The following is a 19,915-nucleotide window of genomic DNA, read 5'->3' on the forward strand; positions in this document are numbered from 1 at the left end:
AACAGCAGCATACTGCGTTCATAACATGGAAAGCACCCAGACATGACGGGACTTATTCGTAAAAGATTACGTTTCCCGTTATTTATTATTATCATTTGCTGTGTATTATAAAAACTGTCCATGGGTTGAACCAGCAGATTCACAACTTTTAAAATAAAACACTTTGTATGACTCCGGCAATTTCCCATTTCAAAATATTTTTGCTAACCCAATTTTCCTGATTTTCCCATTGGTTTGGATCAAATTTTGGGAATTCTAGTACAAACATTAACTTTGATGTTTTTTCTCCCCATGGATCATGAAAGAGCACAGAGCTGAAGGTTGCCTCCGATATAGCAGGGAGGCAAAGACTTTTGTACTGAAAAGCCTCGGCTGATTATCAGTCTTTGCGACCAATGATATCTTAATTTCACTAAATGTCCCCTAACTTGAAATTTCAACACTTTGTTCGCCATCTAAACCGAACCCAGTTCAAAAACCAGGCTGGGTCTGGTTTAAAACCCAGAGGTAAAAGAATAAACGGCAGCGAAATTGTCCACTTTTAATTTTTGTTATACCAGTATTTGTGTTCATCTAATAGAGAAGAAAAAAAAGATGAATTAACGAGTTTGATAAAAACAAAGTTGCGATGAGGCAAACCTGAATAAAGTTAGAAATGCAGATGTTTATCTTCAAAATGAGGTGATAAAAAGTACAGTCAGAATAATGTTCTTCTAGTTCTTTCCTCAGTTTTCATTTTCCATACTTATTCAGACTTTTCAAGACTGCCTAGGAGCCCTGCAGTCTGGGACATTAGCTGCAGCCCATAAAGCCAGCAGCTATACAGGAATTCTGCAACCCTGAATTTTAGTAAGCTCTGATGATATCATGCCACTTTGTTAAAAAAGAAAGTAAAGTAACATTTTAAGCCTCCTTTAGACGGAACCTTTTAGTGCGAGACCAAAGAAATGATCTTGTCAGGTCTGACTCAGGCTGTGCGGCTTTCACTGACAGCTTTCGTTAAAAAGGCAGAGCTCTCTCCTCCCGACTCCCCCCACCCTCCTGCTCTGCCTCCTCTGTGGCTGTTGTTTCGTATTCACAGGGCTGGATCTACAGTGCCGTGGATGTCAGACTGAAGAGGACAGCTGTCAGTCTATCTGGTCCATGTCTCCAGTGCTCTTTCTTTGTCATTACTTCACTTTCCATTCCTGTCTCTCAATCTGTCACTCTCTGTTCAGCCGTGTTCCTCTTGCCTCTTATAACTCTATTTTGTCTCAAACTTTCCCCTCAACGCTGAAGTCATTTAACGCTCATCAAAGAAGAAATTGACTTTAATTTGAAGCTTTATTTCAACAAGTAATCTGCATTAATGAACTTTTACTTCATTTTTGCTTAACTCATTACTGACTACAGCAGCTGAAAACAAAGGGAGTTGAAGTTTAAAAGAGCAACACATTAACGTTGCGATTTCCCCTCACAGGTTTCTTTCAACATTAATATGAATTTATTTGTATTACCACAGCAAAGCTTTTGCTTTCAACCCAATTAGCTTTTCAAACTGTACGCTGCAATCACTAATGCGAAATGCAAATTTTTCTATTGTGCCAAATGTGAAGGAGCTTGATTTATCTTTTTCAGTTCACCAATGTATTTTTCAAGAAGATTTAATCTGATTTATACATTAAAGCAAGCTTACTCTGGTGCTTTTTCCACCAACACAGTGCAAGATATTAACTGATGCTAGAGTGGACATAGCAGCAGTTCTTTGGGTTACCAAAAAAGTAAGCTCCACCTCTGGGCCAGAAAAACTGATATTAACCTAGCATCAGTTCGCTACTTGATTGAAAAACAAATAAAAAATAAATAAACAGAAAAATACAGACCTTTACCAAAGTTGGATTAGCTTGTCTATGTCTGTGTATATATGTATGCATGTGTCTGCATATACATATAAATTTGTTTTTGTTCGTTGATTGTTTTTTTTTATTTTATCAATATAGCTTCATTCTTGATTTTGTTTTGTTTCTTAACTATTTGTCACAAGAGCTGATTTAACAGATGCATTTCTCCATTGTGAGATTAAAAAAGTCCTATCCTATCGTATCTTATGACCCATGTTCAGAGGCCTCAGTCCTCACCAAGGCTGTCCCGAGTTCGAGTCCCAGCCAGTGGACCTTGCGCCGAATGTCTTTCCCCTCCCTCCCAATCCCATTTCCTGTGAGCCTACTGTCAAATAAAGACCTGGTGCCACAAAAAACACTTAAGCAGATATGGCTAATGTACTGTAGCAGAACAAATGATCCAAATCTTGTCAACAAGTCCATTTCTGGATGGTTAGAAAATAGAAAAATTATTTTGGAGTGCCCTAGTCAAAGACTTAAACCTGATAAAGATGCTGTGGGATGACCTTAATGTTATAATTAATTCATGTTTAAGAACCCTCTGATGTGATTGGATTCAAACAAAGAACCCCTTTGATGTGATTGGGTTAAAACAGTTCAGCAAAGGAAAATAGGCTGTAAAAGACTGATGGCTAGTTATGATAAACACTCAATGGTAGTTATTGTTGTCAAGGGTGGCAAAGCCAGGTATCAGGTTTAAGTTGCAATTAACTTCCCCCCATATGGCCTGATTGGTTTGGATGTTTTTGTCGCTTAATATGAATGCTGGATTTACTTTTCATTGTCTGATATAAAATGTGACAACAAGCTCTAAATGAAATCAGAAAGCAATGCAGTAAACACCATGTCTTTCTCTCAGGATCCTCCAGTCTTGTTCCAGGTCACTACTGTCACACCCACTAGTGACATTTCAGTAAAAAATGTCAGTAAGCGCTACGAGAGAGGAATGCCGTATCACTGCGTCCGCAGGATGGGTGTTTGCATGAGATGAGATAAACCGAGTATTAAGACATAGATACTGAAGGACTTACTCTTTGGCGTCGTGGCTGATTTGAAGGTTTATGTGTTGCATGGTACTCTTCAGCTAAAAAACAAAAACAATGGCATTAATCAAGAGGAATAACTGGTTATCATAACAAAAGTCAAGAACAGGAACTTAACTTAAAGTCACAATTTGTTTGGGGAAAAAAAATCAACAACAGAAGCTCATAGCATCAGAGCGCAAAAATAACACTGCAATTTTTGCAGGAAGAAAAAAGGCACACAGCTCAAACGTTTGCAAATACATATTAGTTAAAACACACTTGACATTTTGTGAATTGGTTACTCTAAATTGCCCTTAGGTGTGAGTGTGTTTGTGTGTGGTTGTTTGTCCTGTATGACTCTGCGTTGCCCTACAATGGACTGGCAACCTGTCCAAGGTTCACCCCGCCTCACCATTGACCGCTGGAGCTAGGGATCAGCCCCCCTGCAACCCTGCATGGATAAGTTGGTATAGAAAATGTTTGGAAGGATTATGTAAATCAAAATCCAAAGAATAGCTGACATGAAGATGTGTTGCATTGGCAGCATTTCTGACAAGAAATCAGGGGGAAAGTAAATTCATCCTGCCCTAAAGAGTGCCTGAGAATAAGTATGGACTTTATAAGGAAGCCTGGTGTAACAAGATGCTTTTCAGACCTCCCAACACATTTAAGACAGTTCACCTGTTTTCAAACAGAGGGCCTTGATATTATTTTGACATTCGAGCCCAAGGTTAATGTTGTACTAGAATTCCCATAATTTGGTACAAACTAACAGGAAAATCAGGAAAATTGGGTTAGTAAAAATATTTTGAAATGGGAAATTGCCAGAGTCCTACAAAGTGTCAAACCTTAAAGTGCGACAAGACGAAACCAGTCACTGGACTGGCTGGAGTTCAGTGACTGTATTTGGCTGGTAGTTTTACCAACAACCAAACATGTAAGAGGTTCCAGCAACATTTTAAACCTTAAAGGAGTTTTTTTATGTGCAATGCTATATATTGACCAAGTTGACCAATTTGCTTCTGCAATGCCTGCTTGATGTTTGAAAGCAGCAATAGGTGTGAGATGTCAGAAACTTGATTTGTGATTTATGAATGAGCAGGAGCTGCTCTGAGAAGGGCTTGTCTTTGATGGTTTATGATGAATCGTTTTGGGAAGATTTAAATTATTCACTTTATCCCAAGCTAAGGTGCATAAAAAAGTTTCACAAAAATTGTGAAGTGTTTGATGTTTCAGATTGATTAAACAAGTTAATTGTAGTCGTTTCTGGGTATTCTGACTGTCATCTGAATTAACTGAGGAAGTAGCAGAGGACACACCGGTTATTCTGCAACTGCGAAAAGACTATGTATGCTCCTAATGTTAGAACCCAACAATTTATTAGAAACAACAAATATACTGTGTAAAAAGTTGTTAGGAAAGTTGTTTTTAGAGGATTGAGTTTATTTTTAAGAAACTACAGCGATTTTAGTCAATTCTAAATGTTAATAAAGTTCACATCTATAATCATGAAGTCTGTCAGTTTCTTGATCTGGTGACAATTAACATTTTGTGCAGCAGCACCTACAACTTCCCAGACGCTGTTCAGAGAGGAGCTCTGTTCTCCTTTATCACAAATCTCCTGTTTAAGAGGAGCCCAGCAGTTCTCCATAAGGCTTAGATCAGCCATGTCATTATTTAGACCTTTACTGGCTAGCCGCTCACTCAGTAAAGTCCTGCATGGGGTTAGGGTTGTCACGCAGAGGAACAATGGTTTTATTAAAATAAACTCTTTCCTGTATCAACCCACTGAAAATGTCTCTTCTAAAACCTGGTAGAAGGTTTGTAAGTGATTTGAATCCAACTTTAATCCTAAAAACGAGCTAATCTCTATTAAAACCAGCGATACGATAACTGCTCTACCACCTCCGGGTAGATTTCAGTTCTGCAATATGACCCCTGCTAGAGGAGAATGGGTTCCTGGTAGCTTCCCATTTGACTCATTTTCTGAACAAGTTCCTTGGAACCCTGTAATGTTTGATATTTTTGTGATCACATGTCGACATCTTCACAATTACAAGACTGTTGAATCCCTCTGAAATCCTTTTTTTTAATTTCTGATGTTTTTGGTCAGTTTATCTGTTTTTGCCCTTTTTTTTTGCGTGAGGAATAATAGCTCCCCAATAGCTATCCACACACTGACAGGTTGTGGTCGTACATGGGCCGCACCCTTTCACATTACATAAACAGATCACCTGATACCAACATCTAATAAAGTACTCAAGTTTATACCGCTTGGAGTTAGAAATTACATAGCAGACAATACCATACTGCAAAGGTCAAAATGCTCTCTTGGCTAATAATTGTGCAAAGAAAGGAGACTTCTATACTGGGAAATCCGTAAGCACATTTATTGGCATTGCTGTTCCATATTAGTGCAGCACTCTTGAGAGAAGTAGTGCAGGAAAGAAAGCAAAGAGGGGCCCCTGTAACAACCCATCAACAGAAAAAGAAGGACAATTGAATGGAGCAGGTTATTTGCCAGAACATCCACTGAGCAGGCTTCAGCCAAACACAGCAATTTGAATTCCCCAGTTCATATCCGTCCTAACGCCCCATTTAAAAAACAATGCATAGCCATTCCTTTCTTCATTTCTATACTACAAAGGTCTCGCTCACATAGCTGTACCATGCATGTGTTGCGGAGCAGAGCTCAGCAGGAGTGGTGATGAGAGGCTACTCTCAACACAGAGATAAGACTGGCAACAGATAACATACCTCCTGTCAATATAGGCTCATACCATTATTGTGTTTACCCTGCGCTTAGCCATCAGTAATGGATCCCAGTGTTTCTAAATCTATCGCCCCGCCTGAACACATTTTAGGGATTTCACTGATGGAATGGAGCTTCAGCAGTGAAACGGCCAATTAAACTATGATCAGCATGCTGCAAACAAAGTTATCTGCACTGTAAATAATCAAAGTGCTTTTAGACATCCTTAGCAGGCTTCAGAACGAAATCACCCGCAGTAAATTGAACGAACAGAAAATGTGTTTGTTTGTTTGTTCCCAGTGATTAATGAGGACTAATTTGCATCCATTTCCTTGATTTTGAGGTCAAGTACAAGACGCTGCATCACTGACACCCAAATTATGATAATTAATCCACATTAAGCTGCATGATAGATCCACAGTCAGTCACTTTGTGTTGGGTTCCTCTGTTTGCGAGACTGAGAGGAAATGGATTAATAAACTCAAATTATTTGCTAAGCAGCTGCAAATCTTTTTTGTGAAAGCAAGCTTTTTTAATTTGAATCATAGCTCCTTCTAAATGTGGCATTGTATTTAAAAAATTAACCACTGTTTTTATGTGTGCCTAGGAGCCAAAACCAAAAGTCTAGTCCAAACACAAATCATTTGTGACCCAGTTTACTTATTTGTTGGATAAACATCAATATTCTTCTTCCACATTCACATTCATTCTGTGTCTAAAATGACTTCCTAGTAAGGCAGAAACTCTCCTGTGTGCTGTAAAGCCTTTTAACACACATGAAATATCCTGAAGTCCCTGAAGGGGACTTTTAAGGGGAAAACTACACCCTTCTTCATAGGTACAATGTGCTATTTTAGTGATTCTATGCATTGATTTTAGCCAAGTAAGCATCGACAAGTGGGTCGAAACTGCAGCATCAATACCTGGTTATAAGGACATCAGATGAGGCTTTTGCAAATTGGTCACCCTCATCTTGACAGAGTCACTGGAGCTGTGTTTGAGGAGTCATACCAAAATGAGTCTATATTAAGTGTGACAATTAACAACCAAGGGTAGTTTAATTTGTCTCCTTGCCGTTTTTGGCACTTTCATGTTCAATAACAGTTTTCTCTATCAACTTTGAGTCGAAGCCCTGTAACAGAATTATGCAACAGGAAATGGCAAGGCATAAACCCCAAATTACAGAAATCTCTTTCCTACAGATGTATATAGTTGTTGCTTTAGGCTCTTTCTGCTTTTACAGAGCTTACAACAGTAGTGTCACGTTAAGAATGCTTCATACGGCAAGATTTTATAATTCTCGGATGATTTCCAAAGTCTGAGAGATGCCACACAACGATAAAATATCGTAGATATAACAGGTTTACTCGTACAGTGTGAGGTGTCCAGTCAAATGGCAAGCATAACACAACGCACACAAACAGATTTCACTCAGGAACAATCAGATGTCAGACTGGAAATCACGGAAAACCTCTCGAGATTAAACGTGAGTTCAAGGTAAATAAACACGGCCGACGCCATACTCCAGAACAGTAGGTGGAGGTAATTGCCCTTTAAGTTGGAGGCCATCCACCGAAAAAAAAACATTACAAAAAGGAAGGATGAGTTATTTTTTTCTCTGTTTCCCTCACCTCGCTCAGGCTGCATACTCATTTGTCCTCAGGGGGGACACCACACACGCTAGGATATCAGGCAGAGACCATCCAACATGTTGAATATTCTCGATTTAAGGTCGAAGCGATCCCGACGTTCTACCCTACAGACTTGTTCACTCTTAACACACCACACACAGCCGGAATATCGCTTAAGATTATCTCAAGAGCATTGCCGATAATCAGGGCTTGTCGGAAGGAGAAGATCGGGGCAAAAATTATTATCCTGCAGTGTGAACCAAGCTTCACACCGAGAAACTTCATAGTATTTTATTCTGGTTTTTAAATGATAGACTTACAAAAAGGACTGAAAGTTACTCATCTGTTAGTGTGATCTGCTCAGCACTCTGTGCTCTGACACTGGCCGTGTAAAGAAAAGGCTAGAGAAGCACACCAGTCATTCATTTTTACAACATTCTAAGCCAGTCGTTAAGTTTATGAAGCAGGTATAAGTTTTGTCAGCACATGTTTAGCTGGAACCAGGTATAAGGTTGAATCATCAGCACGTGATATCAAACAAAGTAAAAGTGCTTGCATTTGCATGATCATCAGCAGGAGCAAGATCTTTGCTCATGAAAGAATGTCATTGATTGCGTCAAGTCAGATGTCTGTTTAGAAACAAATGATCAGTGGTCATGTTTCCACCAAAGTTTTTTATGCAAATCTTGAATTATCGTATTATTAGAACAGATTGATGGAAACGGCAATATTTAAAAAAAAAAACTTCCTTAATATCGTAAAAATAGTTAATGCGTAAAAATAGTTAATGCAGTAAATGGGAGATGGAAAAGCATTTCCAGAATAAGTTCTCAGAATGATGATCCGGATGGACAGCCTCCTCCAAGGCAATTTCAACACGGAGCATGACTCCATGAGGCTGTTATGACGTTCAAAACAGATGTTTAGCAAGTTCTTTTAATGTGAGCAACATCTGTACTTTTAGCTCAAATTTACACATTTAATAAATGCCTTTCCATGATTTTTATTTTATTTTTTTGCAGTTTCTTAGCTTTTTTTCCATGGTTGCCATTATTAACCATAACATAACAATGAGCAGCTGACTCATTTAAATAAACATTAACATTCATGAGGTGCTTTGCATTGACCCTTTATGGTTGAATCTGGACGTGCAGAAGGCAGAATATGAGACTGGACCTGGTATGCAAATGTTCAGATACAAATTGTGAGCTATGTGCATGCGCATGGTTTTATACACTTTTAGTATGGATTGTATGCAACTTTTTATTTATTTATTTTTTAACGTGTCCTGTCTGGCATTGTAGCATTAAGAATTGCTATCTTAATGCTATGATTACATATATGATTGATTACATATACTATGTACATGTAATCAATCTAACATATAGGATTAATGTTACAGATAACAGATGAGATAAAAAAAAACAGCAATATTGCATGGTTGTGTCAACTCAAAATGTAATCTAATGCAGCAAAGCCCAACATAATAAAATGGTATTTTACCTGCTAATGACAAATTTAAAAGCTGAAAAACACTTCAAAAACAACTGTAGTACAGACATTACGCTTGCTATCTCTGTAAGTACGTATGCATCTATTTCCATAATATGAATGGTCAGAAATGGCTCTCTTGTTGGACATTTTTATTAATAGATAGATCTGAGCAGACTGGCATGCATGGAGCTGGAAGTGTGCAGGGAGAGCATAAAAAAGAAAACCTAAATACGACATTGTCACCAGTGATCGTCTGACAGTGATTTAACTTTTTCATTCATCTATTTTCCTTATTTGTCTGCACGAATACAGTCTTGTCCGAACTATCCATTTCTGCTGGCTACACCCTGAACTACAACAATCTACAAACGCCTATTAGATAGTTCTATTGGGTTTACTGTTAACGTCTTTTATCTTTCACTTGTTCCTTTTTTTTTTAAATAAAGCCACTGAACAACAATCTGCAAACATTAAAGACAGAGAGATGAACAGAGAGAAATTGAGGTGGAGCAGCTGCACATTGAAAGAGCATTGAGCCTAGCTTTAGGGGGCCATAAAGCTTCTCGCTTTGGTGGTTCTCGTCAATTGGTTAAAGGTGGCTGTGTGTTGATTGACAGACTCACACAATCATCAGAAAAAGCTCTGCGAACAGAGGCAAAGGTGCCATGATAAATCCCATTACTTTCCGATGCGGCTGCCATCCCATCCATCCGATGATGAGACAATCTGCGTTTCTCCTCTTAACATCTAATCCCCTGATGGACTTATGCGAGAGGTGAAAGGAGAAGCTGTGGCTTTAAATGCGGCATGGGTAAAAGAAGCGGATCCTGTCTTTGATAAGAGTTATTAACTGTCATACTGTAAATCAAATCCCTACTGCGCATTTTAATGCATGGACAGGGTGTGTGATCTGTGTGCAGCAGCTTAGATGGATGGAGACCTTGGATTGTCCTCAGGCAGGGATGGGCCTCTATACATTAAATCACAGTGGAGCTGCAGATGGTGCAGAGTGGTCATGAGGTAAGCGAGAACAAGCAGACAGAAACATCAGGTGAAAGTAGGCATTGCACTTAATTTATCTATAACAGCCATGTTCTTCTTTTCTCCATCCTGAGTCTCTCCTTACAGATGACCTAAACATGATAAATTCCCCTCCAAACGCAACGTTTCCAGCGTGTTGCCATTACAGCACAAACTGCATTTTTAGTTCAGACCAAAATGCCACAACAATCTGCAAAGTCAGAAAAAAAAAACATGTAGGCTATCTGAATGGCATCACTCTGGCATTTACACGTCAAGAATATCAATGGAAATCTTCTCAGAGGAAAAGGAGCAAAAAGTTAGAAAGAGAAACTGTTCTGATAGTCAAGACTGTACCTGAAATATCTGACATGAGTGGCTCATTAGCTAATATCTCAGAATAGCATGACAAAAAAAAGTTCACGGTGATGTGTAGATTTCCGCCACACAGTTTCTGAGTTAAGGCCAAAAAAAAAAAAGTAACTTTTTGGTCTCATCTGACCAGAGCACCAAGTCCCACATGTTTGCTGTTTGGGGGCAAACTAAAAAATAAAACTGGAGGCTTTCTTTCAATAATGGCTTTCTACATGCTCAATGTAAGGAGCACATGACTAGATATGTCCCGTCAACACATTCTTCGACATCAGTTCTGGATCCCTGCCGCTCCAAAGTCACAGCGGCCCTCTTGGCTGCTTCTATGATTAATGTTCTTCCTGCCCGGTCTGCATGTTTAAGTGGGAAGCCATGTCTTAGTAGGTTTACAATTGTCCCATACTCTCTGCACTTTCAAAGGATGGACTGCACGATTAAATTGAGACGTTTAAGTCTTGGGATATTATTTCATTACCTACACCTGCTTTAATCTTATAAATTTCTCCATGGCCTCTCGGCTCTGTTCCTCTTTACTAATTCTTCTGAAGAAAGCTCTTTGCAATGGATTTTATTTAGAAAGATCAAAGTAAACAGGCCGAATAGCAATATCCTGGTCTGTCATCGAAAATGTGGTTGTAATATGGCAAAACGTGAAAAGGCTTGAGGGATGTGAAAACTTTTGTGAAGGCCCTGTAAGTGACCAATTTAGTCTGAGTCTATTGGAAGGGGCAGCAGCTTTTACATATCGGTGTCAGACAATCCATCCAAGAATGGTAAAAGAACTGGTGAAACCTTTATAACCTAAGAGTATGTGTGACAACATCCAGGTGAATTATTTATTAACGACACATTTGTTTTAAAGTGGTACATGCCACAAATGGCTACTAAATTCCCCTGCTTTATAATGTACTTGATAGGACATTTTTGATTGGAGAGCACTGATCAGTGAAATCCAGAGGAGCCTTATTATTCCCTTACAGCGGATATTAGATCACAAGCTTTTAGTCACAATACAAACTCACAAATCCGGTCAAATCCGGCCAATCCATCTGATGATTCCCTCGAGCTACCGTCCGCTGAGAACGAGATTATACCGTAGCCTCGCTGGGTAGGGTACAGTATAAAAATAAAATCTAAACTGAATATGAGCCAAAGTGACCTCTGGTTGGATTAGCATCCTCTAGTCCTATAAGGCGCCCTCTCTGGAGTCTGTTCATAACCTTTTTGCCCTCTTCATCTTTCTCCTATTTCCCTGGATTTTACCACACATGCATGCAAACAATTCTCCTGTGACGTAACGCTAGCTGCTTTCACCTTACTTACCGTTTTTCCACACAGCCGTATTCTCCATCCTACCCGTCTCTCTACAGTCTAATTGATGATAACCCTCTGGACCGCGGATGCAGAGGGGAGACTGGGAGATTAAATTTAATCCAGCTATACTTTGCAAAGGTGACCTTTCTACAAGATGGTTTCATTTTTGTTGCCCATTAATGCAGCTGGATTAGGAAGTCATTGCAGAGGATCAAGACAGTTATCTGTTAAGTTATGTGTTTATTTATTCTTTTAGATATTTTTAGGCCTTAAAAAGGGGGAAAAAAACACTCAACTAATCTTCTTGCTGGTCCCTTTTGGACATTAAAAGAAACAGGTCAGATCAGTGAAAGACATCCTCCACCAACAGCAAGAGAGTGAAGCACTCTCAGGGGATATACCATCTGTCACTCCAAGTCTTTTACACCTGCTTCTGAGGTGGCATTTCCCATCTAAGCCAGCCTTATGCTTGATGTCAGACTGAAAGAGCAGTTTGTATGCTGAGCAAGTCCATGAACTACTTATCTGATCAGCGACATGTCTGGCCCCACCCTTCACTTCATTAACAATGAGGGAAGTTAAGATGTTATTGTTTTTCTCCTATTCATACATAGGCAGGAACACTCCCTATTTTACATGGCACACACAAGGCCATGTTATCTTCAGACGTACTGGCGCACACTTTATGTTATCTCCTTAATATGTGTTACTGTCAGGATCTCCATAGCGACAAACAAAACATGCAATGCTGTTGAGGTCCATTAAAGTTGCACCACTTGAAGTAATCGCAAAACACCATCGGTGGCGCACTCCAGCAGCAAACCCACAGAGATTTGGAAAGCCCCAAGACGAACAAGCCATATACCAAAAAAAAAAAAAAAGCAGTTAAAATCAATGACGACACATTGATGGCATTGAATGGGAGGATTAAAACGCCAACCTATTTAATATTTTAATAAACCTGATTCTCACTGGAAATAAAATAAAGACATGAAATTGTAAAAAAAAAAAAAAATTGATGTTCCTTTCAATATTGAAGTAATCATACAATATATAACTAATGAACTTGAATGATCCGTACAGGATGAAATACTGCATACACATACCACTGTCACCAAATACTTGGTTCATTCTCCCTCAGCAAGTTGATGTGTGTTTGGTGTCATTGCCCTCTGGGAACACCCAGTTATGTCCAGGTTTTAATCATCCCAAATAAAAACCCTTTTCAGATGAAACATCATTGGCTAGAACATTCAGGAACAACTCAGGAAGTAACAAAGCTCAAACCGAGACCCGACCCGTTACCCGCAATTATCCCCATTTAAAACCCGGGACGGCCCCGACCCGTGAGTAATGAAGCGCTATCCGACCCGTGATCGCACACACACAGCCGTTGATTTTCATTTAGTGCTTAGTCACAACGAGCTTTCTCTTTTCAGCTGTAGCAGAATACTGTCTTAATCACAGAGACGGTAAAGGACATTGTCTGACGCTGTGCAGTGCGCTCACAGATGACCAGCCGTAATACAGAAATCACAACAAGCTTCTTTTTAAACGACTGTCCAAGTTTACATTAAATTCAACAAAGACAGCATAAGAATAACACTCTCAACTTAGTGTGTGATATACAGGAATATTTGGTCTCCAAAAATACAGAGCTCAAATTAACTTATGCCAATGTCTGTTTATTTTATTAACCGTGGTGTTTACCCACTGACATTTAGGCCTTGCTCTTAAAATTGCTGTGCAAAAAAAGAATATTGTCCACAGTCCCTGGCTTAAGCTTAATTCTCCATTCCTGAATCACAACCCCAGCAGATGAGAAGTCTTAAAGTTTATTTATACCCGTGCCTGTACCTGTGAAATAATATGATTTTATTTTCTACCCGTAGATGAACGTTTTATACGGGCACCCGCCAGACATCTGCAGGTACCCGACCCGGTGCAGGACTCTGGTAGTAGCATCATGCTGGGAGGATGTCCTGTTGCTGGTTTGTTTAAAAAAGGGTGATGGAATAATAAAAGAAGACTACATCCAAACTCCTCAATTTCCTCTCCAATTTAGAGGCACACAGTTAAAATTTGGTTTAATTTATTTTGTTTCACTGGATCCCCAAAAACAAAATAGTATTAAAAAATGTCTAGAATTCATGAATTATGCCCAATAGCAGGGTTTGTGCCATGAAACCAACCAATAGAAATACACTTTTACAATCGTGCCAAATAGACAAGTCAAATATACAATATAAATATTGCAAGTTTGGTGAGGGCGACAAAAGGCATGTGGATATCAACTTGTTGAGTGACCAAATATTGGTGTCCTTGTAGATATACTGTCAAGCATAAGGTAAGGTTCAAGGAGTTGCTTCATTTTTCTTATACTGTTGGTATAACAGGCTGAAGTTTAGTTTTTAACAGCAATAATATAAGGATATTAAACTTTGTGTGAAGTACCATTTGTTGTGAGAGAACAACCTTCTCTGTGTTTGTTATAAGTTTATGAGATGCCAAATTATCCCAGCCAGAAAATATTACAGACTGAGAATAATTTTACTGCATAGGCGTTGTGTTGACAGACAGAGAAACAAAATCTTTATAGTGAATAAACTGCTTCAAACACATTATAGAGCCACTGCAAGTGTTAAAAAAAAAGAGATGGGGTTTAGTGTCTGAGGCAATCGTGAGTCAATATTCATGAAACGGTTCCCAAGTGTCTGGAAAAGTGTGGTTGACTCTGCAGGTGCAAAACGAGAACGATGAGGTGAAAAACATAATTAAACACTGTCTATTTAGGTCTTTCACTTTTGTATTTTCTATTTAATCCAATTGCAAAAACAAATATTTAATATGTTTTGAAGCTTTCTACACTAAGTTCAGGTGGTAAGTTTCTTTTATAAAAAGGTCAGTTATGGCTTCATTAAGAAGATGTGAAAATTGAGAAAAAAATTTAAGAATATCAAAGTTCAAGTGGGAAACAGTAGCAAAGGTAGAAACACGAAAACTGTCTTGCAAAATTAATCATATCCCTTGAACCTTATCATGTTTTGTCATATTACGACAACCAGCATTAGTGTATCCTGTTGGTTTGGGCTGGGCAATATGAACCAAAAATGTCTCAATATTTTTAGGTTGAATGCAGATTTTTGATACTTATCTCAATATGCTTCTTTTCATAAAGCAATTAATAAAAAAGCATATTTGAATCAAAGCTTGATCCCAAATGTCTCACAAGCACATCTCTTAAACAGCTGTAGATAAATATGAGAAAAAGCTACAAAATTATATATTGGAATACAATTCTAACGCAACATACCCCATCACAATGTAAACAACATAGTCTACGTTCACACTGCAGCCTGAAGTGACCCAATTCCGATATTTTTTGCCCATATGCGACCTGTATCTGATCTTTTTATGACAGTCTGAACAATACAGATTGGATTTTTTCAAATGCGACCCAAGCCACTTGGAAATGTGGATTTTGAATCCGATACGTATCTGATCTTTTCAAATGCGACCTGTGTCTGTACGGCCGGGTCGCATTTATCCGACCTGTACGTCACCGATACTAAACAAACGTCACTATTCTGCGTCCTGCTACGCAGAAGCGGGAAGAAAGACAACACCCATAGCGGACTACAATGAGGAGAGCATTCACTGGAGAGAAAGCTCCGGTTAGAAAATAAATTAATGATCGCAAAATGCGCGCCAGCATTATAATCCATGTTTACTTCCGCAAACACTGAGGACGCTTGCTACGTGTGACGTCATCGCGTCCTCGAGTGCGCATGCGGGACACTTAAGGTTAAACGCATTCAGTTCACACAAGAGATCCCATACAAGTGGCATATATTTGGAAATGTAAACGACCACGCAAAAAATCAGATTTCACAAAAAAAATCGGAATTAAGCATTAAGACCTGCAGTGTGAACGTAGCCATAGTCTCATCTTATTTCTCTTTTAAAAGAATCTTGATATTTTTAAAATCCCAATATACTGCCGAGCCCTACTATTGGTGTTAAATGCGTGTGGTTTGCATGTGTACACATTCTCATGGCTCTGACTCCCCTAATAAAATCCAGAGCAAACCATTTTCTTTGAGGAGAAGTGTCCACCTGTGTGTGATTTCATCTCCACATGAATAAATACAGCAAGGTTTGGTAGAACACATTGAAGGTATAAACATTAACTGGCTAAAATGTCTGTAAATATAGTTTCCTGTATCTGTTAAATTAAGTGAAAGCTGTGGTGTGTAACGAGAACAGCAAGTCTGACGGTGAGACTTACCACTTGGTTGCGCGTGCGGTGGTAAGGCTGAATGATCGGTAATCCCAGGGGTGTCACCCACTCCACAGTGTGGCCAGACTTGGAGATGAGCCTGGCGCTTTCTGTCAGCCAGTCCTGCAACACAGGAACACCGGTAGAGGGAAAGAAAGAGGACACAAACTGATGAGTAAACTCAGCAGACTTTCAGTACCCGGTATCAGTTAAATATTTGCTATGCACATATGGTCTTCTCTGTGCTTCTTGCGTGTTTGTGTATGTGAACATGTTCAAATGACTGAGTTTGCTGAGATAAAGCTTCCATGGTGAGCGGGATCAAAATTTAATAAATCAGACCCATAAATAGATGCTCTGGTACATTTCAGCCCACAGAACCCAGAAACTTCGGCCAGCGATTGCATCAAGAAATGATCTTTGGATCTCAGCTCCAATTCTGTTGCTCTGCTTCAAAGACAAACCAGCAACTGTTGAGGAACAGGTGAGAGGCTGTTGCTCCCTATAAAACCTGCAGCAATTCTTTTTACTCAAGTCTCTGGCACAGTTTTCCAAAAAAGGAGGCATTAATGCCCTATCTCTCTCTCTCTCTCTCTTACACACACACACACACATTCGTGTTTTAAATGACAAATTACTTCCATTCATTTTCAACCCTTTCTATGGCCTAACCCGAACTTAACTAACACCTTAGTCCTAAACCTAAACCCACCCTAACCAAAAAAGTGAGGACCAAAAAAGGTCCTCATTTTACATCAATGTCCACACTTTACTAGTAAAATGCACAAAAATGTTCTCATTCACCTGCAAGTACATGTATACACACACACACACACACACACATATATTGGTCCTAGAAACTGCAAAAGACAGTATGGAAGCAAAGAAACAGAAGTAGAAGCAGAACTAGAAGGACATCTCAGTCAGTCAGCCCATAGAGGCTAATGGACAATCAAAGTGAGGACTGGAGACATACTCAACACATCTTTGAAGAAAAAGACCAGTAGAGTTAACATATATCGCAGCAGAGGTCAGGGACGATCTCACCAAGGATTAATAACATATCTGTGCCTCAATAATACATCATCTCTCAATGAAACACCAGAGGACGCGACCTATATCAGCAGCAGGTGTAACAGATAGTCATTCACACAGGCCTCAACTCAGCTCAAAGCTATGGTGGGAATGGAGGTTTCTCCAGCTGGGTTGCACCAATACACTTTCCGAATGGCATAAAAACACAAACCAGCAGACGGTTTTAGTTGTTTCGGCTAAAGAGACTCCCCCTGTTGGTGAAAGGTCCAATATGCGCCCAGCTGCACCTCCTCGAGCCATAAATAGAAATGAGATGAATGGCTGTTGCCAGGGAACAGTGGAGTACAATATTCATTCATGAAAATCAACATAAACTGCATGTTCAGGAGTAGATTCGAAACACTTCAATGATAATTTATAAACATTAAAACAGCAGGTCTCAAAGCATACCTTCCTAACCTTCACGTGAATTACAATAATTGTGCATCAATGACAGGGTGTTGGTTGATGAGTTCACCGACAAGCAGCGGTGGATTTTTTTTTTTAGGATGGATACATTTACTGCATTTGACCACTAATCACTGATCAGAGAAGATTTAGAGAAAATTATCCGATTCCAATCTATGGTCATTCTGATTGCTAAAGCCAAAACATAATACCTTCATTTCAGTCCCTTATCAGAAACTATAATTTTCATCATAATGAAATGGTGTCCAAATTCGTTGATGTTTAGCAAATGACAGTACCAATGCAGCAACTTAAATTGAGGGTGAACATTGTTAATTTTATTTTATAGCAAACTACTTTTAAAGTGGATGTTAAGCTCATCTGCTGTCATAGTTTTGATTGTATTTCACAGAAAAAAAAAACAACAATACAAATTAAAAAGCTAACTTAAGTACTGATGAGGCCAAAATAAGGTACCATAATCAGTTATGTCAACTGAGTCCCAACTGAATGGTAATTTCTGCAGGATAAATATCTATCCATCCATACCCGCCTGTCTGTGCAGAGCACAGGGAACATGGGGGGGTTGGGAGGCTGGTGCCTAACCCCAGCGGTCATTAGACAAGAGAGGATACATGCTGGACAGGTCGCAAGTCAATCACAGAGCAACATCGAGCGACAAAGGACAATCGGACACAGACATTCACACCTAAGAGCAATAAAACCGTTTACTTAAATAGACTGTGGACTGTATGAGGAATATGGAGTATCCGGATAGAACGATGTACAGAGAGCACATGAAAACTCCTCCAGGTTGGGATTCAAACCCAGGATCTTCCTGCTGCAAAGCAACTGTGCCACACTGCAGCAATATAATTAGCAGTGGGCAATAGCTGCCCTGTTTTAATTTAAGCTGGATGCATATTTCTTTTAACCTGTCAGCTAAATTACAGTACCTGTATTCACAAGGAATCCCAAGAACTAGCTCTTAGTGATGTAATTTTAGGAAAAAATCTTATAATTACCCAAATATCTTTCTCAGAATTTTACCTCAGTAAGATAAAAGGTATTCACAAAGCATCTTAGGACTTAAGAGAGCGCCTAAAGACAACAAATGGTAGCAACAGGGTCAACCACAGCCCCTCACTAAGACAAACATTTCTGTCATCTCCTTACTCAGAGTCGCTCTCAGCAGCTCTCTGAAGCTAAGATTCCTAGGAATGAATTTTTAGGCTCATTAATTAGTACTAGAATAATTGCTAAAAAAAAAAACAACTCCCCCAAACAACTAGGTTTAATGCCCTTGCAGTTAATGTAAACAAATCAGCTCCAGCATTACACCAAGAGATCTGATCATTCCTGGTCTGCAGGGAAAGCTTGAGCTCTTTGAATTGGGTCAGCAATGTATGTCATGAACAAATGATTCATGACAACATAGGAAAGACACAACACCCCCCCCAGCCCATGGCAGCAATAAACCTGGCTGTAATGTTTCCCCCCGGCACAACATTATGGTGCCCGCATGCAGAAAAACTGCTTAGGAAGCCCCCCCCACCTCCTCATAAATAAATTCCCATGTCTATCTCACTGAGCGCCGTCTGTCCTAGAGCAAGCCTGATCCAAATAGGATCAACCTGTAGCTGTCAGGACCTTCAAGATCCACAGCAAAAATGATGGCGCCACGCGACACAACACAGCGCGTGACCCAGAAACCTCGACCCTTTCATAACTAAGGAGGACCGTTCCAAGATATGGGAGACAGATTCTTTAATACACCTATCTTCTTTCATTTTTTAGTGAGTAAAAACTGAAATACCAAAGGAGGCCAAATGCCACCACTGTTACATTATTCACAGAGTAACAGAACAGTGAAGCTTTGCGTGTGTGTGTGAAATCAGCTCACCTGAATCTCTCTGGTTCCTGTGAACATCTCCTTAAGGCCGTTGAACACCAGGCGCACAAGGTAATGCGATGCATCCCATACATGGTTCTAGAATTATAAAAAAAATAATAATAATTGTCATGCTCTTATTTTTAAAATGAATAATAAAACAAAATTTATTTTAGTTATAGTTACACTTCATGTAGCATAGCCAATGTGTGATGGAAATAGGGAACATAAATTACCGGACTCTGGCCAGCATTTCTCCTCATATTACAGGAACATGATCTCCTCCACAGTATGTGCTACATCATGCTCAAAGCACATCTCCACCATAATCAGTCACAATTATAGGTCCACCCAATTTTCCGTTAAAGCCGACAGAATATAAGGTGGAGGGCATTTAGAAGACTGCTGTGGTTAGGTGCTGGGAGGCATTATGCTGCTGCCCTCCATAATAAACGCATATTTTTCAAGTATATGAGCGATTTATTTAGTAATAGCACAGATAATAAGAATTAATGCTTGGCAGAATGCCTTTCTCCAACCCCGACAGCAAGTGTGGCCATCAAATCCTTTTATGTCCAAAATCGTGATAAAAATAGATTCAACATAAATATATACACACATTACCAAGCAGAGGAGTAGTTGAAGTGTGTAAAAACTGAAAACAACATATTTCTGACTCATTTCAGTAGGATTTGTTATGTTCATTTCAGAATCAGTAAACACGAGCGGCGACATGTTTACACACAGCAGACAATCGCTGCAGCGTTCACTTTAC

The 19,915-nt window shown here is 39.4% G+C and overlaps 1 protein-coding gene across 1 annotated transcript in view; it reads right to left on the minus strand.

Moving 5' to 3' along the window:
- The window catches only part of polrmt (polymerase (RNA) mitochondrial (DNA directed)), an 84,146-nt gene that overhangs the window by 16,041 nt on the left and 48,190 nt on the right, over positions 1-19,915 (minus strand). Inside the window, exons 14-16 of the mRNA XM_012871662.3 lie at positions 19,153-19,239; positions 15,777-15,890; positions 2,912-2,964 (exon numbers count right to left, since the gene is read on the minus strand). Of these exons, the coding sequence (XP_012727116.3) occupies positions 2,912-2,964; positions 15,777-15,890; positions 19,153-19,239 (254 nt within the window). The remainder of the gene's footprint in view (positions 1-2,911; positions 2,965-15,776; positions 15,891-19,152; positions 19,240-19,915) is intronic.

Source organism: Fundulus heteroclitus, chromosome 9, assembly GCF_011125445.2.
Source record: "Fundulus heteroclitus isolate FHET01 chromosome 9, MU-UCD_Fhet_4.1, whole genome shotgun sequence".
Lineage (NCBI taxonomy): Eukaryota > Metazoa > Chordata > Actinopteri > Cyprinodontiformes > Fundulidae > Fundulus > Fundulus heteroclitus.